The sequence below is a fragment of the Garra rufa genome, chromosome 1 (genome assembly GCF_049309525.1).
Source record: "Garra rufa chromosome 1, GarRuf1.0, whole genome shotgun sequence".
NCBI lineage: Eukaryota > Metazoa > Chordata > Actinopteri > Cypriniformes > Cyprinidae > Garra > Garra rufa.
Genome location: NC_133361.1, coordinates 47,708,865 through 47,736,542, shown reverse-complemented (window position 1 = coordinate 47,736,542; position 27,678 = coordinate 47,708,865). Strand labels below are relative to the sequence as shown.

The 27,678-nt window shown below is 36.7% G+C and overlaps 1 protein-coding gene across 1 annotated transcript in view; it reads right to left on the bottom strand.

Moving 5' to 3' along the window:
- ngfra (nerve growth factor receptor a (TNFR superfamily, member 16)) overlaps positions 1-27,678 on the bottom strand; it is a 55,717-nt gene that overhangs the window by 7,974 nt on the left and 20,065 nt on the right. Inside the window, exons 3-5 of the mRNA XM_073842042.1 lie at positions 22,532-22,894; positions 11,476-11,698; positions 8,738-8,940 (exon numbers count right to left, since the gene is read on the bottom strand). Coding sequence (XP_073698143.1) covers positions 8,738-8,940; positions 11,476-11,698; positions 22,532-22,894 — 789 coding nt within the window. The remainder of the gene's footprint in view (positions 1-8,737; positions 8,941-11,475; positions 11,699-22,531; positions 22,895-27,678) is intronic.

The following is a 27,678-nucleotide window of genomic DNA, read 5'->3' as shown; positions in this document are numbered from 1 at the left end:
TGACATGGAACAGCAGAAATGCGATTTTTGTTTTCTTTGCGTACAAAAAGTATTCTTGTAGCTTCATACAATTACAGTTTAACCACTTCCCTAAAAGTGAACACTGCCCTATATTACACTAGGGGACTTTTAGTTAGTCAAACACTGTTTGATACTTCCCTTTGCATAAAGCTAATAAGAAAAAATAGTATTTGTGCATGAGCAGTAGTAACCTTTAAATATTATTGGTGTGCACTAAATACATTTTATGCACTGCCTCGTGTCATGCCAAAATGAAATACTTGAGGAAAAGTTTTTCTTACTAAATAACATGCAGGTTCCATTTTTAGCCGGTTTGAGGCGAGCAGCGAGCAGTCCCCCTGGAGCTCTGAGCATCCAGTTCCCCTCTGCCTGCCCTCGCCATTTAACTGCAATCACTACTACATTCAGCCTGAGACACAAATGCCTCATTTTCCCACTAACCCTTCAATCTGTTGTCAATTGTGGGAAGCCATGGAAACAGTTCCGGAATGCTGCAAGTAGGCTTTTAGTTCTGAGGTACCGTTTTGTGTCTGGAGCAATTCAGAGCTGTCATTTATGTAATACCCCCCCAAAAAAACACCTTTTTCCCGTCATGTATATGACATCATAGCAGTCTACAGAGACAAATGTGGAGAAACAAAAGTCTACTGTTGTAATTAGACTACAAATTTTAGATCGGACGTGCCAAGACCAGTCAATAGAAAATCAAGGACTCAATCCATATGAACTAAACCATAAACAAGCAGTATTTAAACAAGAAAAAAAAGTAGTTAGCGCTGAATAAAAGCAAATTTTGATTTTTAGGGGTGTAAAATACACATTAACCCAAAAGCATGTCTATCAAACTAGAGATTGTTTATCATATTCTATGCACACTTTCTATAAAACCTGGAAATGCTACAGTCTTTTGTCCCATGAGGGGCGTCCTACATTTTAAGCGTCCTCAGTGGGGGATGCGGTATTTTGAAATCACATTCTCTTGGCCTACCGAGAGTAGTTCGGACCAAACGTTACGCTCAAGAGCAACCGAACACTGAGAAAGTGTGAGAAAATGTGCGTAGGCAAAGTAATCATTTTATTTCAATGTAGCTTCTTCTGTCATAGTCAAATATAGTTCAACAATATATGCAAAGGCACATATAAAGAAACCAACAGACAGTTTTTGACTCATTTTGACTAAAAAAAAAACTCCCACGCACAGAAAATTCTTAAACTGTACCAAATGTGAATAGTAAGAGAGGTGCAGGACACGTACTTTTAACAGGGCTCTATGATTACTTTTCTTTTTAGGAGCATAGTCAAAAATTTAGGAGCGCTTAATCAACAATCAAAAAAATCTGATCAAAAATTTGCCTTCCCATTAAAAGATTTATAGGGGAATTTTGTTTTTTACCTTTCTAATGGCATTTTTTGTTGAAAGTATGTCATCTTTTATGTCAAAATTTAAATATATATGTATAAGCTTCTTTTTTAATATTTCTTATTAAAACAATAGAACGAGAACAAGTAGAATAAGAAGAATGAGTTACCAATCAAATTAAATCAGTATCAACAAAATGAATTTGTACTACAGAGGCGGCGCAGAAGAACACAAAAGTGGCTTGTAGGTGTATTGTCAGATGTTTAATGAGACTCAGAGGTGGCATGAGTGCAATTAAATTGATAAATTCATGTTGAGATTAATGTTTTAAATATAACATTTTGAATACAGAAATATTAAATGATTTAAATAGCTGAAAAGATACTTTAAAAATGAAACTAAATCTGCCAGTAGGTGGCGGCAAGTCACTGATTTAATTACTGAATCATTCATTCTTTTGATTTGTTCGAACAGCTGATTCATTCAGGAATAACGCAAATTACTTTATGAATGGGAAATTAAATCACTGACTCACTAGATTCATTTTAAAACACATGTTCATTCATAAACCAAACACTGATGTGTTTGAATAGAGATGCGCAGTGACTTAGTTGTGACTTTGTTTCAAACTATTTTCGACGACGATGAGAGCAACATCAGGAAATAGTATTATAGTCAGACAATGTAAGTCACTTAATATTAACTTCTTGTTTATTGAACTGCTGTATAAATCAATATCACATTTGCAAACTCCCTTAAAGGGATGGTTCGGAGTAGAATTGACTTCATTGCTATGCACTCCGAAGCCCATCTAAATACCCCATCCGAAGTTTTTTTTACCTTAGTCGAACATTTATGGAGATATTAGAGTTTTTCGAATTGCATGTAACAGCAATGAATGGTACATGTGATGTATCTCGTATATTGCACCACTAAACGTGCAAGTAATCTTACCAAACTTGTGCAGTAGTGTAAATAGGTTATGTACTCACAAAACGCTGCATCAGAACATTTGTAAGTCCACCATGAGTGTTTTAAAAACACGTTTTAGCCGATCCCTACTAGTCTCAAAAACTACAAATGGCGACACGTTGACGTCACTTCCCTGGTTTGAAAAAAGCACGTAAAAGTCCTCCTACTACATCTGCGTGCATGTCAACTTGTAGGAGGACTTTTACATGCTTTTTTCAAACCAGGGAAGTGACGTCGACGTGTCGCCATTTGTAGTTTTTGAGACTAGTAGGGATCGGCTAAAACGTGTTTTTAAAACACTCATGGTGGACTTACAAATGTTCCGATGCAGCGTTTTGTGAGTACATAACCCATTTACACTACTGTACAAGTTTGGTAAGATTACTTGCACATTTAGTGGTGCAATTTACGAGATACATCACATGTACCATTCACTCCTGTAACAAGCAATTCGAAAAACTCTAATATCTCCATAAATGTTCGACTAAGGTAAAAAAAACTTTGGATTGGGTATTTAGATGGGCTTCGGAGTGCATAGCAATGAAGTCAATTCTACTCCGAACCATCCCTTTAAAAATCATTAAAAGCTGTCACTCATCTTAGTTCATCGCAATCTCACAAAGTTCCATTACAATCAACAAAGCTTTCTACTCTGCACAATCAATCTCTTATTTACACTCTCTCTACATTCTGTTTATGAAAGGATTTGTGAGATATGTCTGATACATTACTCAATGTTGCAAAAAACAAAAAATCATGGTCGCACACAGTAGTTTTCAGTCGCAAAATGTTTAAAAGAATAATTCACTTTTGGGTTAATCCAAATCTGTGTGACTGACTTTCTTCTGTGAAACAAATAAAAAATATTTTGATATTCTGAGATATCTTTAGTGCTTCACAGAAGAAAGTAAGTCACATAGGTTTGGAATGACACATCAGTGTTAAACCTGCTCTGATATAAGGGAAAATAGGGCATTTAGATGGATGAGGATGAATCTGAAAGGTATATATAGAAAGGAAGAAGAGCATAGAGTGATATCAGAAAGATAGCAGAATGCCCCAAATTTGCTATGGTTCATGCCGTATTGCCAGCCTTCGACCAGCTCAAATGATGCACAGCCCGACGGGAATTGTCCCGACTCTCCTGATTAGCCGCTCAGACCTTGGCAGATGGCGTGACTGATCTTCGTGTTGAGCAAAGTGCGGATCCATGCGATCACAAGTGCCCGAACCGAAGAAGACTGAATTCCTTTAAAAAATTAAATACCCTTTCACCTTCATCCATCTCCTCTGATATACACTCATCCATTCGTCCGTTCCCTAGAGTCTAGTGAAAGCTTGGGAGAGTAAGAGCTGCTAGAGAGTGACAGAGAGGGAGAAAGAAAGAAAAAGCCCTGGTATACTAGCACTAACTGCTGACGGTTTGCTGGTAACTCCTTCTGAGTTACTGACACAGCACATTTACACCAGTTAATCAATGTATATGTCACTCCTAATTGACAGCAACAGACAACAGAGACCACTGACTCTAACTAAGAGTAAAATGAAGAGATATGCACAGGCAGGAACTGCTGATTCTGCAGCACACTCACTGGCCTCTTGGGTGCTATAACAAGTTCGCCCTATTAGCTAAAAAAAATACATCTGCGCACATTTCTGAACACACCATGTGGGTCGTCTGAACGTTTTAATGATTCTGTAGAAGCAGTGGCAAACATTTGTAGCTGATGCTTATTAGCAGCTTGTTGGTAGATCAAAAAAGTGCAGGCACTGACACACCAGTAGGTCTGAAGTCGTCCTGTGATTTGTCATACAACAGCTCCTAATGAGCCAGTCTTACTGTCTGGCCAGTGCATATTTCTCTTGTTTTAAACAGGCTGCCTACGTTCACTGACCATCGAAAGAAAATGGAAAGTGCTGTCTAAAAATCTGCTGAATTTCCAGCAGGTTTGACTACTTTAGATAAACCTGTCTCGAAACGACACATAAGAATTAAAATGAGACTTGTCGTTCAGACAGATATTTGTGTTTAAGTAGACGGTTCTTGGACAAAACAAGATGCAGTGGGGACTTTAGATGCCATTAGATGAAAGTCTGGCTGTGCAAGATGAAACTGACATTGATGTTTCATTAGCTAAAGAGGCAGTGGTTTTTTTAAACCTTCTAAAAGCTTTTAAATTTGGTCATTTTGAACCCCATAGTTAATTTTATTTAAAAAGTGCAGTGATACATCAATTAAAAAGCCTTTTAAACATTATTTAAAATGGTAAAATAAAAATAAATGTTTATTATGCACTGTATTAGGAGCTGTAATGGAAGACCCAAGCACAAAACATTGATCACTAAGTGTGGGCACTGAGGACTGAAGCTAGACAGAGAGACCCTTGGCACTAATTTGTATACAACTGGCGCCTGTGTGTTTACAGTAGCAGTGTTTGAGGAATAAAGAAGGGATTGTTAGAAAGACCTGATGGAACAATCACACCTGTTCTGGCTGACATTGTTGCATTATGTGTGTGAATGCATGTGTGAATGCGTGTGCGTTTAGACTGACAGCATCTGCCACTGTGATCCTAAGGGACTCAAGGAGGATGGCAAAGTGAAAGGGACGCTAGAGGAGACCAAGCAAGTGTTGATGAGAAATCGCATTGAAATGAACTAAAAGGCATGTGGATGAGACTCGGGGAAAAGTCCAAGTCATGTTTCACTCCAAAATCAAAGGAATGAAAAAAGAAATGCTAAATGAAATGAAAATCACACCTTAAAGGGACAGTTCACCCAAAAATGAAAATCCATTTATTCACCCTGGCTTCATTCCAAAGTGTTTTTGTTACCACTGACTTTTATTATATGAAAGAATAATAACCCACAGGGACATTTCTCAAAATACTTAAATACTTTTCCACAGAGGAAAGAAAGTCATACAAGTAGAGCAACATGACTGCAATGTGAGTAAATGATTGACAGGATTTATATTTTTGGGTGAACTATCCGATTAGACAACCCATTTTCATTACTGTTGTGTGGGAAAAAATCTTAGATGTTACGCAGTGTTGTTTTCGTCAACGATGACGATGACGAAATCATTTCGTTGACGCCACTTTTTTCCATGACGAATGGCTCGTTGATGACTAAAACATGACGAGACGTGTGTGAGTTTTCGTTGACGAGACGAGAATAGACGAAAATGTTAGTGGGTGGTCCGTCAGACGTTTAAAATGCATGACATTTCTGCTTATTGTGCATGCCAATTAAAACCGAAAAAAGTACCTGCCGCTATGGCAAGCCGTTTTAGCATTAAATGCTCTTTGCTATACTAGTATGGCAAGCCGTTTTAGCATTCCATCCTTGTTTGTCTTTTATGTTTTAAAACATTCCTTCATTATTGTAATTATTGGTAAAAAATAGTCGATCCGGAAGCTCACATTGTGTTGAACTAGCCTATAGATCTGCTATTTTCAGAACTTACAAGTGACACTACCCAACAGCAAAATACTTACTGACCTACATTAATTTGTTAAAAGACTACTTTTTCCCCTTTTTTTGACTAAAACTAGACTAAAACCTTTTTGACTTTTCGTCGACTAAAACTAGACTAAAACCTTCTTGACTTTTCGTCGACTAAAATTGGACTAAAACTAATAACCATTTTAGTCCAAAAGACTAAGACTAAATCTAAGATGGTTGTCAAAAACAACACTGATGTTACGTTTACATTTTGTACAATTTACATCTGGTATTTGTGTGTATATTAGAGATTTAATGATATCAAAATCTCATGACGTGAAAATATCTCGATAAGAAGTCCACAATACAATATTTATTGTGATATTTAAAATAAAATACAAATTAAGACTTGGAAATTTTTATTTTATTTTATACAATTTAAAGTTAAATTCTTCTATCTAAAGTCAGAAAAAGCTTGTACCTGAACTTTAAAGGGGCCTTAACCCTCTTTTTATTCGTGGTATACTGTCTCAGTCTAAATTACATTCACACTGGTATTTTAGGAAGCCAAAAAAATTACAATATAATAATAATAACAACAATTTTATATTATTGTTATTCCTATAACATTAATATCCATATATTGTAAAACAACTGCACTGTAAACTAAATGAAAATGAATATTTCATAGGTATATGATTTTTGCTTTAGACTACAGTAGGAAAATTACAATACTTCTTTCCTAATTTCTACACTTGAAAGAGATATTTTGAATTTGGACTGCAGTAATGTTACCCATTTAAACTAGCTGTCAGCAATTAAATCCGCACTTTTCAGCTTTTATGTTGACGGAAAACTCCAGCTTCAATGAAAACTCACTTACAAAAATAATGTCACAATGCAAACAATCCTTACGATCATCTCAATGCAAATGTGACCTGGACGTATTTTGGTGAATCCTGGGCCTCTATGATGGCGTTGTTTCAAGGGTCTGCTTCACATTCCTGACACTCTTGTTTTTGTTTTCCTGTTTCTTTGCAAAGGTTGCATCTCCTCCCCCCCCCCCATACCCATCACTATTCACCACTCAGCTCCCATAATGCACTGCTGCACCCTCTCAAGAACGTGATAAGTCTCATCTCCAAAACCCAAGACTGTCTTGTTTTTTCTCCCATGTCTAAATTGGGTCTGAACTCAATAGTCTGACCGCCTCTTTCACAAAAGCCTGTAGGCTGGTAGTCTTTTCTTTCTTTCTCTTTCTTTCTTTCTTTCTTTAAGAGTGAACTGATATATGTATGACAGTGAGGTTAACATAATGCCCTTGGCACACAGAGCTATTTTCAATAAATGCAAATGAAAATGCTGCTATTTATTTATTCATTAAGAAGGTGCTTTTATCCGTAGCGATTCACTCAGGCCACTCTCTCTCTCACACACACACAGTTGTGCGGAACGGTACATATGTGACCCTGGACCACAAAACCAGTCTTAAGTCGCTGGGGTATATTTGTAGCAATAGCCAAAAATACATTGCATGGGTCAAAATTTTTGATTTTTCTTTTATGCCAAAAATCATTAAGAAATTAAGTAAAGTTCATGTTCCATGAAGATTTTTTGTAAAATTCCTACTGTAAACATATCAAAATGTAATTTTTGATTTGTAATATGCATTGTTAAGAACCTAATTTGGACAACTTTAAAGGTGATTTTCTCAAGTCTTTTTGATTTTTTTGCATCCTCAGATTTCTGATTTCAAATTAATGTATCTCAGCCAAATATTGTCCTATCCTAACAAACCATACATCAATAGAAAGCTTATTTATTGAATTTTCATATGATGTATAAATCTCAGTTTTGTCAAATTTAACCTTATGACTGGTTTTCTACACTTCAGGGTCACATATTTGACATTTTAATATTTAATAAACTGTTCTACGCACTATCCTCTCTGTGTAAATACACTATACTGATCTTTCATTTCTCGGCTCTGTGATATTTGCAGACCTTAGTCACAAAGAAAAAACAGTGATTAGTTCTTCCTTAAGTTCCTTCCAGATGATCATTTAGTGTTTTAAAGGTACAAGCACAACATTTTAGACATTTTATGCTCTTGCATTGCTGGATTTTTTTTTTTTGCTGTAAGACAGACAGAGTGCTTGGGAAATCTTTTTGCAACAATTGCTATTACTTGCAGTTCCTTTTGGATCCACTAGTGGCGCAAAAGTTACACTGGACCATTAAATGCATTTTTTGTTGTTGTGCTGAATCAGTTTCATCAGGTAATATGCATACATTTAATGCACTGCCAACCGTTTGTCCCCAGTGAAGATGTTTGACATCCATCCCTGCACTTTGCAGCAGGTTGAATCAACGTGCCCACTTTATTGTTGGGCTGCAATCCCTCCCTGTCTCGCCCCCATGGCGTCAGTCCTGTGTGAGAGAACTAGTGGACTGCAATCGCTGCGTCTCGTGGTCTTTTAAATATTATTGAACAGCACACAAGCGATTTAGAGATTTCCCTGGAATGTATAAAAGCACTTCTTGGGTTTATTTTCAGGTTTCGCACGTGTATATCTATGCAGTTCTCGACTTGTGTGTTCCTTTTAAGATCTGAATGATAAACGTGTCAGCTGTGTCATCCACACCCAGCCTTACATGGAAATGCCAAGCGTATAAGATAGTGGAACGTACAAGAAAGATATGAGAGAGAATGGAGAGATGGGTCAGGGAGAGAGAGATACTTAAGAGACACACAAGAGAAGTGAGAAGTATTGTAGTATATTTGTAAAATACACAGTGAAAAGTGGCACTGGCTGAACCAATAGCTTGCGTTGGGGGCGATGTGTTTGAAACTGACTTCAGAAACTTTTCATTGTTTAGACTGGTGCAGAAATGACAGTAATCCTCTTTAGCCCTGTCTTTAGCTCGTGATCTTACCGATCTGCTCTGCTGCATGCAGCTGTGTGTGGGCCTGCGCTTGCGCCTGCGTCTGTGTCTGCGCTTGCTGCTCCTGCAGACTTTGGCTGTCCACCGAGATGCCGCTATCACTGTGTAGCTTCTCTCCCTCTGGAGACGGCGTCTGATTGGCTGTGGCTGCGCGATTATTAGCTGCCTGTTTATTCTGCTTGCAGCTGTTCCACCTGGAAGGCACAGATGCACATGTACAGTACAAATGAATGTAATGAGTGAGAGGAAAGCATCAGCAGCTTTTAATTTCAACAACAAACACATATGTTTGCATAGTGGTGTTTTTTAATATGCCTAAATATGTTTGAAATGTAGTCTATATTGAATATCACATACGGTAATGTAATTTAAGGGGAGACACTGCATGCAAAAACGCTGTTTTTTCATGCACCTATCAAGTTTGAGATTTTGGGTTTTTTGGTTTTTCATAACATGTTCAGACTAGTGGAAAGAAAACATCCAAAAACACTGTTAAGTGTTTTTTTTATAGCACTTTGTCTATTTGTGTCAATAGATTTCAATTACAATGCATATTTTTTAAAGGCTGCTTTCTCAAAATGAGTTTCTTTTTCCTATACTGAGCCACAAATCTCCACTTCAGTAGCATTTTTATTCCTGTCTATACCCTGAAGGTTTTTACAGACGAATTTGTTCATATATAATTTGCTTGATTTTAAACATTTTATTCCCCAAAAAATGGTCAAAAGATTCCCCAAATCCCCTCTGTAAAAACGTTTGACTCTAAAATGTCCAAAAAAAATTAAACAAGAATTTTGAAACGGACTTCATCCAGTGTTTAGATTTTGTACTAGAAATGTATGCAAGTTAGCGCATATTTCATTAAATAATGCCTCATTTGCATATTTAAACCTAACATTTTAGGATTGAATGTTAACATTTAAGATTGAATGCAAGATTAGGTGATAATAAGAGATTTTTTTAAAGCAATTTCTTTGTAGGCTGGTTGTTTTTGACTGGGAACACCAGAAGTATAACAAGTTTGGAAAAAATCCTCCCAAAAAGAGTGAAAATTGTCCAATTTTGGTTGATATACCCAGTGTGACTGTGTCACTAAATTTCAGTACAGTATGATTTTTGGGAAAAAGAATATCCTCTTCAGGTCAAAAATTCTGGATGAATCTAAATGAAGATAAGGCCTGAATTGTTCACCTCCTATCACTGTCCTTAATCATTTTAATCTGTTCTTATGTCTTTATTTAAAAGGAATCCCCCGGTATTAAGACTTGCATGGCTTAATGTAATGCAAATTATGTCTCTTACTTAAATATACAGTAGAAAACCTATGAAAGATTTACGTTATTTAAAAAATCCACATTTCAAATTTTATGCATATTTTGGACTATATGAGGCAACATTATTTCGATAATGTAAAATGGTTGCATTTTTACCACAACACAACTCAGAAAATAAAATACTAATAGGATAATCACAGCTACAGGTGGCGGTGGATATAAGTGTATGCTTAAACTAAATACATTTTCCCCACAAGTAGTCTTTATGCCCCTGGATATTGGGTGAAATCTCCGCAATAAGAAACTCCTTCAGTGGCTGCGGCGTCAAGACAAGCGTTGCCATGTATACATCATTCCAGGATGGCATCTAGCATTTCTTGTCTCTGCCATTTTTAAGCTCTTTCAGTAGCTGTGGTCTACTAAAAGCCTCAAAGGCATCAGGGCTTAAGGCAAGACACTGCAAGTGAATTGGGTAAAAAAAATTAACTAATAGTTATGACCTTACTTACTCAGTTAATTGATTACATTGATAATTGCAAACATTTTTTGTATTACTATAAGTGTTTGAAAATGATAGGTTTAAATATTCAAATGAGGCATTGTTTAATTAAATATGCGCTAATTTGCATACATTTCTAGTACAAAAATCATTTTCAAAATCCTTGTTTAATTTTTTTGACATATTAGAGTCAAAAGTTTTTACGGAAGGCATTTTGGGTATCTCATTTTGTCACTCCATAATTCAGAAAATACTTAGAACAGGCAGAAAACAATGTATTTTTTTTACCATTTTTTGGGGAATAAAATGTATAAAATCAAGCAAATTATATATGAACAAATCCCTCTGTAAAAACCTTCAGGATATAGACAGGAATACAAATGTAAAGTTTGGTGTGTGTAAGTGCTGCTGAAGTGGAGGTTTATGGCTCAGTCTAGGAGAAAAAAAATCATTTTAAGAAACTACCTTTAAAAATATGTATTGTAATTGAAATCTATTGAAACAAATAGATAAAGTGCTATAAAAGAAACACTTAACAGTGTCTTTTGGGTGTTTTCTTCCCACTAGTCTGAAAAAACACCTAATGAAATACCAAAAAGACCAAAATCACAGATTTGACAGGTGCATGAAAAAACAGTGTTTTTATCTGCAGTGTCTCCCCTTAAGTGAGAGAACAAAGTCTTTAAGAAGTTTTATTCCCCAACATGTACCTTTTCTCCTCTACTAATACTATGAAAGCAGTAAAGACTTGCATTGTTTCTCTTTGACTAAAAATGACAACCAAAAGCTGCATGATTTGGCATCGTATCAGTATTTTATTTTCTGAGTTGCTTATTCCTTGTTGCGGTAAAAACAGCAATAGGTAACGCCAGTAGCTCACCAAGTGCAACCATTTCATGTCATCGAAATAATGTTGCCCCCTATAGTCCAAAATATGTAATAAAAAAAAAACTCACCTCTTGAAGATGATGTAAGCCAGGAGGCCAACTACGACCGCTGCAAGGATAGGGCAGTAGATGGGAATCAGGTTCTCGTTAAGCCCTTTGCCAATGAAGTGAGGGGTGCTTGGTTTGGGTGTTGTTGCATCCCCTCCGGGGTTGGGGCTCCACAAACGGTTCGGATCAGTGACAAGTGAACTGGAATCACTAGTGGAAGCGGGATCGGTAGGACTCAACGGATCTAGAACAGAGAGAAAGACACATTACACATACAGCTGCGAATGACTGGACATGCAAACCGATGGTTAAAACTTCTGCAGTCTGCTGTTACATCTAAACAGAATTCACACTATTCATGTAATTTAAAATGCAAATGGGATATCGAACTGAACCTAATGAGACCGTTAGTAGAAGCTGTGAAATTGACCTATAGCTGTCTGGATGGTGTTATATGATATATAGCCTTTTTCACCCACTAAAGGCACTATTTGTCTTTTTATCTTTCTTCCTCTCTCTATTGATTTGATGCATAATTTATACAAAGGCAACCCCCCATAAACTCCTTCCAGCTCCCAATAGAGCAGTGGCCATCCACTTTTTCAGAGGCCTTTGTGACAGATGTATTTCCCCCCCAAAAAGCAGCTTTGAGATTACTTTTGATTTAAATCAAAGTGCTTAAAACTATTAATAATAAATTACTCCAGTTAAGCTTTGCAAATGATGGTGCAATATAAAGCTATTGATTTAAAGTCTCATAAAGTTTCATAAAAAATGGATTAAATAAATGGCTTTTACTTATAGAACCCAAATGTTGTATACACACACACACACACACACACACATACACACAACTCCTTTGTTTCACTCTTGAACTCTTCACTCTTTCTCAAGAAAAGAGTCCAGAATGGTGTGGAGATTGTTATGGTTCATATCTCTCATGGCTGTAAAATTGGTGGTGACAGGGTTCGATCCACCTCAACAGGAGGTCTTCACGTTGCCATGACTGTCTAAAACATTCTCATTCTCATCTGAACTATTCCAGAGCGGCCATATGTGTGACTGATTGAGCAGTGCTGAAACAGAGAACCTTTTTTGCAAGATTTACAAGAAGCTCCAGCTAAAGGAGAGGAAGGTGCCATTTATAAAAATAAAAAAAACAGAACCAGCGCTCTTGATTTACATCGACAGAACATTCAGGATTTGGAAACTGCTGTTAATCTTGCCTTTGATCTCACCACAGTCTGAAAATTCATCTTAAACTGGCTATTGACCAGCCATTATGTTTTAAAAGCTAAAAAACATTCTGAAAGTAATTCCTACGATATTGTTAGAGACCTTCCCTATAGACCTGAGTCAGGGTAGCACAAATGGGTATATTTGTAGCAATAGCCAACAATACATTGTATAGGTCAAAATTATTGATTTTTCCTTTATGCCAAAAATCATTACACTGTAAAAAAAATATATATAATTGTTTCAACTTAAAATCATTTGTTACCCCGCTCATTTAAATTTAAGTTTACTAGTTTTAACTAAAATATTCAAGTTTTCACTTAAATTAACATTAAGTAACATAAAATTTGAAGTTGACTAAACTAAATTATTTTAAGTTGAAACAACTTTTTGAAAAAAAAATTCTTACAGTGTAGGATATTAAGTAAAGATCATGTTCCATGAAGATATTTTGTAAATTTAATTTTTGATTAGTAATATGCATTGCTAAGACAACCTTAAAAGTGATTTTCTCAATATTTAGATTTTTTTTGCACCCTACAGATGTTCAAATAGTTGTATCTCGAATAAATATTGTCCTATCATAACCAAACCATACATCAATGGAAAGTTTATTTATCAGGTACATTAAGGTACAAGGTTACATTTAATGTCTCACCGGAATTAAAAGAAGACTGTGAGGAAAAGAAACTTGGTTATTGTTATCATTATAGTTAAATCTTGAAACCAGCTACTCTGTTCCACAGCTACTAGCTTATTGCTTTTGCCTCATTTTATAGTCTATGAAGTGTCTGAAAAATATGAGTCATGTTTGAATAGTAAAATCATAATGAAAGTGACTCAGTCATGAGCTGTTTAACAATTAATTAAAGAACATTGTTCTCTAGATTGGTTTGCAGACACACACACACATAGGCTTCTTATCTTTGGCACACCTTTCAAACTTGTGGGCATCTGAAGACATGTGCAGCAGCCCTCTTTCTTTTCTTTATCAGTCTGTTTCACTTGCTGTCTCTCCCTTAGTAGCTGTCAGTCTTTTCAAGACCTCTCCCTTGCTTGAAGGAAACATTCATTTGTTTTCTGAACGAGTATGTGCTAAAAGTTAAACGATTTCTGAAAGTGCTCTCTCTTATTCTTTCTCTGTCTGTCTGATTGAAAACAGGGTACGTGAAATTGCGATCTGCGGATGTGTTTTCGGCCTGACTGAGCTTGAAACCTGAGTGAAAACGAGTCGTCGCTTTTTTGGACTCGAGGCGGTAAAACTCACCCAAGCCAAAGGTTAACAATTTCCAATTCTTCCCTTTTTATTTTAACCATTTTCCTTCTTAAGTGGGCGTTTTCGTGACGAGGTGTGAAGTGCTTGTTAACCCTCAGCTGGGCGCCTTCTTTAATGAGGAGTCTTTATTCTCCTCCTCTCACAGTGCTGTTTTTTTGAAAGGGGTTTTAATGCTTATCTGGCAACCCTTTTCAAGTTTGTTATAATGGCTCTCTTTATCTAACAGAAAACACTCTCGAAAGACTGTCACACACACAGCAATCCTTATTCTCTCTACATATGTGTGTGTGTGTGTGTGTGTGTGTGTGTGTGTGTGTGTGTGTGTGTGTGTGGGAGTGTGTGATAGACAGGAGGGGGAGCGATAAGAGCCTGATGGGTGTGTGTGTGTGTGTGTGTGTGTGTGTGTGTGTGTGTGTGTGTGTGTGTGTGTGTGTGTGTGTGTGTGCTTGTGTGTGTGAACGGATGGATGGCTAAATGAACAGAAGCTTTGCTGTTAAGTGCTCTGATTAGCTGCAGTAATTACACTAGCAGGAGGCATTAACACACGACACGCACATACTTATTAATCTGTCTCAAACAAGGATGTGTTATTTAAAATATATATATATATATATGAATAGAGAAGTTTTTAAAATTGAGACTATTTGTTTATATATACATGTTTGTGTTTTTGTTGTTGTTTAGAATTTTTTTATTTAGTTTTTCTATTTTAATTTTGTTTTTTCAGTTTAGTGTAGGTTTCGTAAGTTTTCATTTTATCATAGTTAGTTCTAGTTTTATACTATATCAAGAAGTATAGTTTTAGAAGTATAAAAGTACATTTTTATAATAACAGCGTATTGGCAGCAGAGCTGGGTAGTGACTGATTAATCAGATTCCAAAAATTAAGTACTTGTAATTAGATTAAATTACATTTTAAAATACTCGTGAACAGACTACAGTTACTTTTTTATGGATTAAATGATTACATATTATTTACACAACAGCAATAAGTGATTTATTATTTACTAATTCTCCCTAATTCCTCTTTTTATCTTTTAAATGTTTCTTTATAAATAGCCTACTGCTTATTTACATTCACAAAGTCTTTAAGTTTTGTGAACATTTACTAAAAGGTCAGCCATTGTGGCGACACAGCATTTGACCCTTGATTTACTAAAATGTTTCAATATTGCGTCAACTACTGACAAACACATTAAATTTTATTTTAATTATCACTCAGTAGGTTATTTAGCCATGTGTTTCTATGTCTTTGGAAGGCTTTTGTCTTTCAAACACATTCGAAAGCATAAATTCACAAACTTTTTTTGTCATCTGATCCTCTTTTACCTAATAAATTTACTTGAATTACCCCTGGTATTTAAAAATAAATATTTTATTAATTAAGTATCGCATTTGAATGTTCATTGGTTCTCTGATTACATAGTCACTTGACATTTTTTAGTAGATTTTAAATAATGTATTTTAATGTAACATTTTTATAATTGAATGAATTATTCGTTTTAAATTAAACTCATAAACCCCCTGAAGTTCTTTCACAAAGACCAGTTTGGGAAACCTTGATGTAATATAATGTTTAATGCACTTCATGTGGTTAATAACACAAAAAAGTAATCTAAAAGCAATAAAAAAGCAGTCTTATTACATTACCTAAAATGTGTAATGTAACAGATTACATTACTAACTAAAATTTTCGCCATGTAATTTGGAATCAGTAATGGATTACAAATTGTAAGTAATCTACCCAGCTCTGATTGGCAGATGCGTATGTTTGCACTCTGGAGATCATCTGAGGTTTCTATTTACAACGTGTGAATGTGTTTTTGCAGCATTGAGCATGAACAGACATATCTGTAGATTTCTTGACCAATCAGATGCATTTAAGGCTCAAAATGCAGAAGTTTTATGCACAATGTAAAATTTTGCACACGCCTTTAATTATTACAAAGTGTAGATACAATATAAGAGATTCATTGTAAAGTGTAGAGCGCTTGATTAATTATAAAGGAACTGTGGGAGATGAGATCGCTGTGATGAGTTACAGATTTTAGTGGTTATAAAGGAAGCTCTTTGTGCACTTTCTATGCCACATGTTGCAAATTAATCATATGACATATAAATGCAGGATTCAATAGTAATAGATGGGACAAAAAATGAAATGTCTAAATGATTATTAAGGCTAGAGCACCCTTACTAATTTCAGAAACACCCTTACTGATTTGAAACTGAAACTGAGCATGTGCTGATTAGAGGAAGAAGTGACAATTCACATAACCACGAGTTTCATGTGGCAAATGTGGTGCAATTTTACTCACGATACTGTGAGTGCATTTGTGTAATTTGGAACGATCTTGTATTTCTTAGCTGATTAACTGTGTTAACTGTGCTGAATCTCTAACTATAATTTATACAGAGACTTAACTTTCAGAGAAGTTGCTCAGGAAACCTGAACCCGATGGTAAACCACTTGTTGCAAACATGATGCACACCGGATGAGAAACATCACACCATCCTGTTTTCATGTTCAAGGCAACAGTTCAGCATCTTCTTGCCAAATCTAATAATTTTACAGGCAGTATGCTTGAAGAATAAAAATAAGGGTATTGATTTTACTGTAATTTTGTCTATACACACTCTTTCAGACTAAGGTGAAGTCATTATGAACATTAACATGATGTGAGACAAACCTTATTCTCTTAATATTCAACGTTTACAAATTAATATTGTGGAGTGTATGTCTTAACACTTTCTCAAAAGGTGGAATGAAATGTCATTCATCAAACTTCCAGCAGCAAATGAAAATTTGGCTTGGAGTGGGAAATTAAACCCAGAATGGAGCATACTCTGATATGTATCTGTATGTGTGTATTAAAGAGTGTGTGTGTGATGCAGTAGCTGCGATAGAGGTCACAGATTGAAACCCGAGTGTAAGAAACTCCAGCGGCCTTATCGATCCAACAAAGGAAAGAGCTCAGCACATCTCTCTCTTTCTGTCACACACACAGACACATGCCACTTAAGTCCGAGCTGCAGGAAGTGAATCACCATGCATCATGGACCACCAGCGTGGAGCGAGACTGGTCATTCAGGCATGTGTGCCTTTGACTCCTACTGTGGTCATTCTCATGAAAGAGCTTGTTTTTAATACACCACCCCTCATCAAAGGGCACATAAATGACCGACCCACCAGAGAGATAGACATGAAAGGGTCAGAGATGCACAGACAGCGAGCGAGATGGAAAGAGAGAGGCAGGAAAGGTCACGTATAAGGTCAATTTAAGGATGATAATGCTGTGCTCGCAGAGGGTGGTCATCTGTACAGAAATACACAAGGACCTCTATGACTGTGTGTGAGAGAGAGAGAGAGAAATATGGCAGAACAAGACTGCTCTGTGCTGTAACCGTACACACAAAGGATGATCACATCATCTTCAGGACAGTGTTGGGGAGGATATTTTAAAACTGTAGCTTCCGATTACACAAGCTAATAATAAAGTAGTTGAATTACAGTCATATGAAAAAGTAGCTTAGTTTGCTACACTACAATAAAGTTAATAATGAAAAGTAGTTCGCAACCTTAAAGGTCCACGGAAGAGCTTTATTCTATGTATTGACGTAATTTCAACTGAAACAGTAAGACAGGGTGGGACATTTCAAGCAGTCCCGCCCCCTTTTTTAAATAGCCAATAACGTTTCATTTACATCACAGCTTGGGCCAGAGCTTTATTTGAAAGCATATGACAACCACAATCTCATCCATATAACTATAAAATATAGCATTCTGTGTAGAATTCAAATGGGTCCGATACATTTTGTGGTCTGGAAAGCATATTTCATGGAGACTTTAAATGTACTAATGTTTTTAAAGTATATACAAAAACAGCTTCAGAAATCATTCTAATATGTTGATTTGGTGCTTTTTTATTATCAGTGTTAAAAACAGTTGTGCTGCTTAATATTTTTTGTGGAAAGTGTGATACATTTTTCACGATTATTTGATGAATAGAAGTGGAGTGAAAAAGTGTTGGCCCCCTTAAAGATTTTTTATTTTATTTTTTATTTGTTTGTCACACTTTGACTCATCCCAGAGGTCACAAAAGACCCCACAACAACATCTAAAGTACTGCAGGCCTCTCTTAACTCAGTTAAGGTCAGTGTTCATGACTCATGACTGGGCAAAAATGGCCTGCATGGCAGAGTTCTAAGACGAAAACCGCTGCTGAGCAAAAAGAACATAAAGGCTCGTCTCAGTTTTGCCAGAACACATCTTGATGATCCCCAAGACTTTTGGGAAATTACTCTGTGGACTGATGAGACAAAAGTAGAACTTTTTGGAAGGTGTGTGTCCAATTACATGCGTAAAAGTAACACAGCATTTCAGAAAAAGAACATCATCCCAACAGTAAAATATGGTGGTGGTAGTGTGATGGTATGGGGCTGTTTTGCTGCTTCTGGACCTGGAAGACTTGCTGTGATCAATGGAACCATGAATACCAAAAAAATCCTGAAGGACCTCAAGCTGAAGTGAACTTGGGTTCTGCAGCAGGACAATGATCCAAAACACACCAGCAAATCCACCTCTGAATGGCTGAAGAAAAACAAAATGAAGACTTTGGAGTGGCCTAGTCAAAGTCCTGACCTGAATCCTATTCAGATGCTGTGGCATGACCTTAAAAATGCGGTTCATGCTCGAAAACCCTCCAATGTGGCTGAATTACAACAATTCTGCCAAGATGAGTGGGCCAAAATTCCTGCACAGCTCTGTAACAGACTCATTGCAAGTTATCGCAAACGCTTGATTGCAGTTGTTGCTGCTAAGGGTGGCCCAACCAGTTATTAAGTGTAGGGGCAAACACTTTTTTCACACAGGGCCATGTGGGTTTGAATTTTGTTTTTCTTCTTCATAATTAAAAAAACTTCATTCAAAAACTGCATGTTGTGTTTACTTGTGTTATCTTTGATTAATATTTAAATTTGTTTGATGATCTGAAACATTAAAGTGTGACAAACATGCAAAAAAAAATAAAAAATCAGGAAGGGGGCCAACACTTTTTCACACCACTGTATATATAAAAAACTGCAATTAGTATCATTATAAACATCTTTAATTTAATGTGCACTTGCTGAGTAAATTTTGCTACCTGATCTCGTGATGAAAACGTACCTGTGGGATAGTATGACATAAGTATGTACAAAGCACAAAAGTAATTAGAAATAATATGTCAGTTAATGTGACATCATTAAATTTGAACATACACTTACACTACATAAAATAAACTTTTAGCAAACACGCTGATTTGATAAGTTACTCTCCAACGCTGTTAACGGAAACACAAAACTAGCCGTCACGTTGCAGCTCTTTGCTCATTTTTCCTCTATTTGTGTCATTTGTGCCTCTTCTCTCTCTTGACAGGAAAGAGGCTGATGAGAGTCACATGGGAGCAGGAACTGCTGCCAGTGCAGCTGAACGTGTGTGTGTGTGTGTGTGTGTGTGTGTGTGTGTAACTGACAGCACTTGCAGATGCTTCATGATTTACAGGTTCCATCTGTAGAGGTATCTCTCATCTCCTTATGCTGCACACATTATGCCACACTACAGCACATACACACAGCAGAGCACTTCAAGTCACAGACCTGAAACACCGTTTTAGCCGACATACACTTGGTAAATCTGCTGAAAGTGTCTATTTGGCTGTGTATGTGGCTGTGGTTCTTTTCAAACATTGTTTTGTTTTTTTCAAGTTGAGTCAATGTTGCTGCTCAGAGATTGAATTTGGGGCACTCTCTGTTTGTCTTTGTGGGAAACTTTAAGGAAACCTTTTTGGAAACAATCCATTTTATGCCAACTTGTTTGTCGCCACTAGACTTTTAAAGACGTTCCATTAAGTCACACTTTACCTTTTTTATGTTGTCCGGGATGCATCAGGACACATTAGCGTTTACACTATACATTTTTTAGGTACCTCTAACATGTGGTTTGATAACAAAGCGTTCTGGACCCCCGTTTACACCTGTAGTTAGCATTGTCCGTTTGTGATCAGATTACCTGAGACAGATGTCTGGGTGTGACACACACATGAACCAAAGAGCCACGGCTGACACTAAACCCCAAACTGACACATCCAGCCCAATCATCATCAGCAGCAGAAGCCATAATGACCCTCACACACACACATAGCCCCAGGCTTCAGACATCAGACAGTCCCACCGCCCAAGCGCTAGCACACTAATGCAATGACACGCCACATTACATGCCCTCTCCAGCCATGAAAACAGAGCTTTCTCTGTGTGTTTAGTTGAGCGTGAGTGTTAAAGAGGTAGAAAAAGCGCCATCACTTCACTTGCTGGCTACAGCCAGAGTGTCTCTTAGGTAACCACAGGCCTAACAGAAACAAACATTCACCTGGTCGCCTTTTAGTTAAAGAAATATAAAAGACTTTGAGAAGAAAAATAAAGTACTTTGATTATATCATAGCCTTACTTATTTAAACCAGAATATACAGACGATTAACTAAGAGAGATGGATGTTCTAAGTCAGCTGTGTTTTTTTTTTGTTTTTTTTTTGTTTAGTGATAGTTGTTCATGAGTCTCTTGTTTGTCCTGAACAGTTAAACTGTCTGCTGTTCTTTCTTCTTTGGTTTTTTAGCATTTTTGTGTATTTGAACCCTTTCCAACAATGACTGTATGATTTTGAGATCCATCTTTTCACACTGAGGACAACTGAGAGACTCATATGTAACTATTACAGAAGGTTCAAACTCTCACTGATGCTTCAGAAAGAGAAAACGATGCATTAAGAGACAGGGGTGAAAACTTTTGAACAGAATGAAGATGTGTACATTTTTCTTATTTTGCCTAAATATCTTTTCTTTTTCTTTTTTTCATTTCATACTGCCCTTCAGAAGCTACAGAAGATACTTACATGTTTCCCAGTAACAAAAATAAGTAAAATTTACCCTGATCTTCAGATTTAAAAAGTTTTCACCCCCGGCTCTTAATGCATCGTGTTTCCTTCTGAAGCATCAGTGAGCGTTTGAACCTTCTGTAATAGTTGCATATGAGTCCCTCAGTTGTCCTCAGTGTGAAAAGATGGATCTCAAAATCATACAGTCATTGTTGGAAAGGGTTCAAATACACAAAAATGCTGGAAAAGCAAAGAATTTGTGGGACCTGAATGATTTTTTCTGAAGAACAGCAGGCAGTTTAACTGTTCAGGACAAACAAGGGACTCATGAACAACTATCACTAAACAAAAAAACAACAACTGTGGATCATTCAGGTAACAACACAGTATTAAGAATCAAGTGTATGTAAACTTTTGAATGGCGTCATTTTTATAAATTCAACTATTATTTTCTCTTGTGGACTATATGTAAACATCTTTTATGTGAAATATCTTATTCAGGTCAGTACTAAATAAAAAATAACTTGCAGTTTATATGATCCACTCTTATTTTGGTAAAATAATTAACATTTTGCAGATTCTGCAAGGTGTATGTAAACTTTTGACTTTAATGTGTGTGTGTGTGTGTGTGTGTGTGTGTGTGTGTGTGTGTGTGTGTGTGTGTGTGTGTGTGTGTGTGTGTGTGTGTGTGTGTGTGTGTGTGTGTACCTGGTATTCATCACGTTGTGGGGACCAAATGTCCCCACAAGGATAGGAATACCAGTAAATTTTGACCTTGTGGGGACATTTCTCAGGTCCCCATGAGGAAACAGGCTTATGAATCATGCACAATGAGTTTTTTTGATGAAATAAAAGATTGCACAATCTCCTGTGAGGGCTAGGTTTAGGTGTAGGGTAGGGTTAGGGCGATAGAAAATACGGTTTGTACAGTATAAAAACCATTACGCCTATGGAATGTCCCCATAAAACATGTAAACCAGTGTGTGTGTGTGTGTGTGTGTGTGTGTGTGTGTGTGTGTGTGTGTGTGTGTGTGTGTGTGTGTGTGTGTGTGTCACTGGGTTTGACCTTTTGGACTGTTGTGACCTCTATAACTACAGGGCTTTGCACAGAATATCCACACTTTGACCTTTAAATTGGAAGGCCACAAGCAGACACATACGGAAATGACCCAGATTGATCCATAAACACATGGGGGAAAGCAAACATTATGACTGAGACTGAGAGAAATTAGCTGTTAGAAAGAATGTGAAAGAGATCAGGCTCAATCACGTCAAGTACGGCCAAACAAGTTGCTTGTGTTGTTTGTGCAGTTGCTCATAGTGATTAACCACAGGCTACAAATAATGCAAATGAAGCAGAAATATAGTTTATGACAAACATGGGGTGAAAAAGTAAAAAAAAATTATATATATATATATATATATATATATATATATATGTATATATATATATATATATATGTATGTATATATATATATATATATATATATATATATATATATATATATATACCCATTATATAAACTCTTTCATTTTATTTTTAATATAATTTTATAATTTTTAATTCTTTTTTTCTTTTCTTTTTTACCATTTTAATGCAACTATTTAATTTACATTTTTATTTTGTTTGCACATGATATTGAAGGTATTATTCACTCACCATGACACCACGCATCTTCATTAGGTGTGCAGTTCCTCATGAGAATCTCTATTCCCTCCTCGCAGATGGTGCAGGGCAGGCAGGGGTCCAGCGTGTTGTCCTGATCAGAGTAGGTGTCGTCCACACACTCCTCACAGAGTGTGTCGTGAGAGTGCTCGCAGCGTATCAGCACACCCTGACCGCGTGGACACACGGTGCACGGCTCGCACTCGTTCGTCAGGTCATTCATGAAGTAGCCGTAGTTGCACACGCACACAGCGTCGTTCGAGTCGGTGCAGGGGGTCTGCATGCGCATGAGACCCATGCACTCTCGACACGTCTGACACTTCTCCGTGTGACTGAACGACTCAGAGTACGTCTCACCTGGAGAAAAACAGACGGAGAAAAATCATAATGACAAGATAATTACAATCTACCCGTCTGCTGTTAATAATGACCCCTCAGGATAAATTATTACGTCCTTAGTGCTTTAATTATAATTAATCAGTGATGATAGTAATAATAAGACACTACAGGCATGGAAAAACTGAGCAGGAGAGAAAAAAGACAACGTGGGAAAATTAGCAATCAAGGAGAGGAATGGTGTGCTTGATTGTATTGTATAGGTCTGTGTGTTTTTGTTTCAGTATGGCAATGATTTCTGCAATCAAAACACAAGTCTACTGGGCCTTACTATATACCTAATGCATCTGAATGTAGTTGCTCACAGACCCAACATGAAACATACTTTAAGTTTCGTAATAGCTGTGGTTTGTTCACACCTGTAGCCCCTGCTGGTAGATATCATACCTTTGGCCTCAAAGAGCATCTTTCTCAATTGCCCCTTTTCACAGATGGTGATGACATGTTTAAACAGATATTAAAGGTGAAATATCATTCAAATCTGACATTTTCCATGCTATAATTGGGTCCCCGGTGCATCTACCAACCCAGAAAACGTGAAATACAACAACCCAGTAAAATGTTTTTGGTAAGCCTTTCTCTGCAAGCTTGTTTTTTTTTTTTTTTTTTTTTTTTGCAAACGGTGAATTGGTTCTAACTCCATGGCAAAGGTTCAAGCAAAGCATGCTAACTGTTCTGTCTTTGGCTGCACAGATGAACACAGAACACTATTTAGAGTCCCAGCCTCAGAGGAGACAAGAGAGCAGTGGATTTATTGATTTATTTACTTTATATTACGCTGCTGCCACACAGATCTAATATAAATATGCAATTACTTTCCTAGCTGTTTACCTTCACAAACTTAACCGACTGTTTTTGTAACTCGTGTGTTTTTAACATAAACCTATGTGTATTTGACAGTTTAAGCGCAATAAGACTTGAAAGAGAATTTAGTTTAGTACTCACAGAGTCACTCAGATTTCTGTGTGAATGCTTCGGATGTGTGCATTTAGAAAGCCGTATATCAGAAGTTTAAACTGATATGACTTTAAAATGCTTGGCTTTAGTGCGATAGACGTGATAATCAAAAGCAAACAGATGTTTTTTGGCAGAGTATCTGAGGTACGAGCTGTAAAGGCACAGCTCTTTTCTGGAAAAGGGGGCAGAGAGCAGCAGCTCATTTGCATTTAAAGGGACATGCACGAAAACTGTGTGTTTCTGCTTCCATTTAAAATTGGCATTTTCAAAATGATAAAATAAATGATCTGTGGGGTATTTTGAGCTGAAACTTCACAGACATATTCTGGAGCCAGAACATCCTTTTTACATTCTTGTAAAAAGGAGGATAATAGGTCTCCTTTAACATTGTGACATTAATGTTAACATCTAATGCTGATGATAGACTGGGAAACTTTTTGAGCAATTTTATCGGGCAACTTTTTTTGAGCAATGTTGCTTGGGCACTTTCTCATTAAAAATGGGTAACACATTTCTATCTGGAAAATTTAGATCTGTTGTGGGTTCTGTATCACACCTGGCTGCCCGTTTACGGCAACATTTGCCAAAGTTGCCCGGCAACATTGCTCAAAAAGTTGCCCAATGTATGATCAGCATAAGTTTTTAATATTTTCAATAAAAAAAATAAATGTACATCTATGACACTATACTTTTTGTTTTATTATCTTTTCATTAAATTACAGAAAACTAGTCACAAGTCAACTAGTCACTTCATGAGTGTTTCTCATACAGGAAATCCGACATCTTTCACTCTTCTGACCAACATAATATGATCAATATTTTTTTCTATTTTTGGAAGGCATGCAAATCTTATTGTAAGTTTTTCCTTTGCTATTAGGGCAAATGAGAATGCAAAATATATATTTCTTGTAGTTTTCATTCACAACATTAGAAGTTTACCCAACTATGATGACCGCCGCTTTTGCAAACCCTGGAAATGTGAAAAGGGTCCATAGAAGACTTCTGACTTTATTGCTATAAAATTTCTGGAAGCAGCATTGTGCTTCATATTATAGATGTTTTTGTCACTGACAGTCACAGCTCTAGTGAAGGGTTCAGGACTGTATGTGTTTATGTGTCTTCAATCAGTCAAAAAGCAGTAATTTCCATGAGTTACGTATTTACCAGTTTTTCTATAGCAGTCCAGCATCGACATAAATGGCACTGCTAATGGACAGTGTTCTCGAGGTATATTTATTTTTAAGAGCAAGCACAGCCATTTGTAAATTTTATGGGTCTGGCTTCCGGTCTCATCCAAGTCCAGCTATTTTTAGTTGAAAAAACTGCTCCTTTTGCTGCTTGATATTGCAAATTGGCGTGTCTTACCATATTATTTTAATGTATTATCTTAATTATGAGCACACTGGTTTGTAGTGCAAACAGTTTTACTGCTTACTGCACGTTGTTATTCTTCTCCTTATTTCCCTATAGCGGCTAATGCACCAGAAGTCTTACCAATAGGCTTACTTCTGCGTTGAAGAATAAGATGACTAGACAACAGAGAGACAATAGAAAGTGATAGGGAGAAGAGGCAGGAACAAGATGTGCCTTCTGTCCTTTTTTCTTCCATCTCTTTCCATCATTCCAAGAACTTAAACTTGGTTTGTGAACTTGTGACTTGCAGAATAGCATTTGAAAAGGCTAAATTCAGTTATGAAATAATGCTTCGCCTTTGGGTGTTTACCTTGATTACATAACAAAAGCTTTTCTCAAGAGGAGGTTTTTTGAGATTCCATATGAAAATAAAACATTGGAATGACAAAATATTCGGTAAGCTTTAAATTATTCAGAGGGTTTGTTTGTGCTGAGGCTTCCAGTTAAATCGGGTTTACTGTAGGACAAAAAAAAATGTGTGACAGGCTTTTTAGATGATGTGGTGTTCTAAGGGTTCGTAATGTAATCCCTGCAAATTTGGGATTCAAATATCGTTCCCTAGATCTTGTGTCACTCTCATAACAGGAGAGGAGAAGGCAGTGATGAGAGGACAATCAGAATGTGTTCGTTTAGTTTGGGTTTGTTTTGACAGGAAAGAGGAAGCGGTTTATGCTTGATGATCTTCTATAAACCAAGTTGTTTTTAAATGCCTGGTCACAGCCATGGCAGCTCTTGCTTGTGTATATGGGGGTCTCTGGCTGTGTCCCAACACCCCAGACAACTAACTTTCTTTTTAAAGGCCAATTCACACCACACCAACAAACGCTGACAAGGGCAACATACACATTTGTCAGGTTTAGTCTGATCAGCGTGTTACCCCGTTGGTCGGCACTTGTTTTTGGGCGACGGAAGATGTTGAATCGGCATTTGTTGGATCTCGGTATGTTTGAGAAGTGACATACTAAAATTGTGACTTTTGTCTCTAAGTTTAGATTTTCCAATATAGTGTATTATCAAACGTCAGAAATTTTGGCATTAACATTTTTCATTCAATTTTTCCAAGACCAAATTATCTCCTAAGGAGAAACATCTGAGACAAAGTCGATAATTACATGAAGCATAACTGAGAAGCGTCTCTGAGCAAAAACATGTTCCTCTGGGCTATCATGTGGAAACAGAAGGTCAAGTATTCATTCCCCAAGTTGCACACAGCAACAAAATTTGAAACCTGCTCAGACCAATTTATGTCCTGCAGATGATATATCATTAGCATTAAAAGAATCTGACAGATAAATCTGAACTATTCTTTTGGACTATCATCTCCTCTTTTATATTACAGCCAAGATCTTACAACAGAAAGCAAAGGAATGTGAACAGGATGTGAACAGGACAGGTTAAAAAGGCAAAAACATCATTTTTGTTTCAGTACAGCAAGAATGAAACTCTTTTATTCCGACATAAACACTTAAAGGTGGATTTTACAAGTTAACACCAAATAAACCAGCCGTGTTTGTCGGAGGATGAAGATAATATCGGTTCCTCACGGCGAGCAGCAGATATACATCTGCGCATTCGTGAGAAATGTCATCACCAGCACACTAATCTAACGGCTCTCCTCGTACTGTTTAGAAATGACCGTTTTTTCTTCTTTAGACCGGTCCGACATGCAGAAAGGCTAAGATATTATCAAGCTGAGGTATTCACACAATCTCTCCTGCGTGTGTCTCTCATGTGTGTCCCTGATCTTTTATTCTCATAGTGATAAATAAACAAACAAACAAACAGACATGTTCAGAAAAAACATACAGATAGATCTCTGCTGGAAATGGTCTTGTATTCCTGGAACACAGGATGGCTTTTCATCAAACATGAAACAAAAACAGTCCCACAGCTGTTTGCCACACTGGTCCAGAGGAATGTTTGCTAACATTTTACTTAAAGCCTTCATGTATAATACATTATAAATGGTTGTTAAAGGCTATAATGCATTGTAATTATTCATGACGTGCAATATATCTTGTTGTAAATAATTATAACCAACATAGTGCAACAATTAAATTGATAAGTGGTTACAATTATTCATGAGACTGTACAATGCATTATAAGGTGCATTACAGGGCATAAACTTAGTTTATAATGCACTATACATAAAGGCTTTAAGTAAAGTCTAATATAAGTAAAACCGAATATTTTATTGCTCAGAGGTTGCTCATTTATTGCTTAGGGGACTATGCTATTTACTCACCGTCATGTTGTTTCAACTTAAACTCATTAATTAGAAAAATAGTGTAGAGACAGTTTTCACTCAGAAATTGCTTGTAAATTTCACATGTATTACAAAGAAATGGCAACTAACACTGAATTAAATGTGAAAG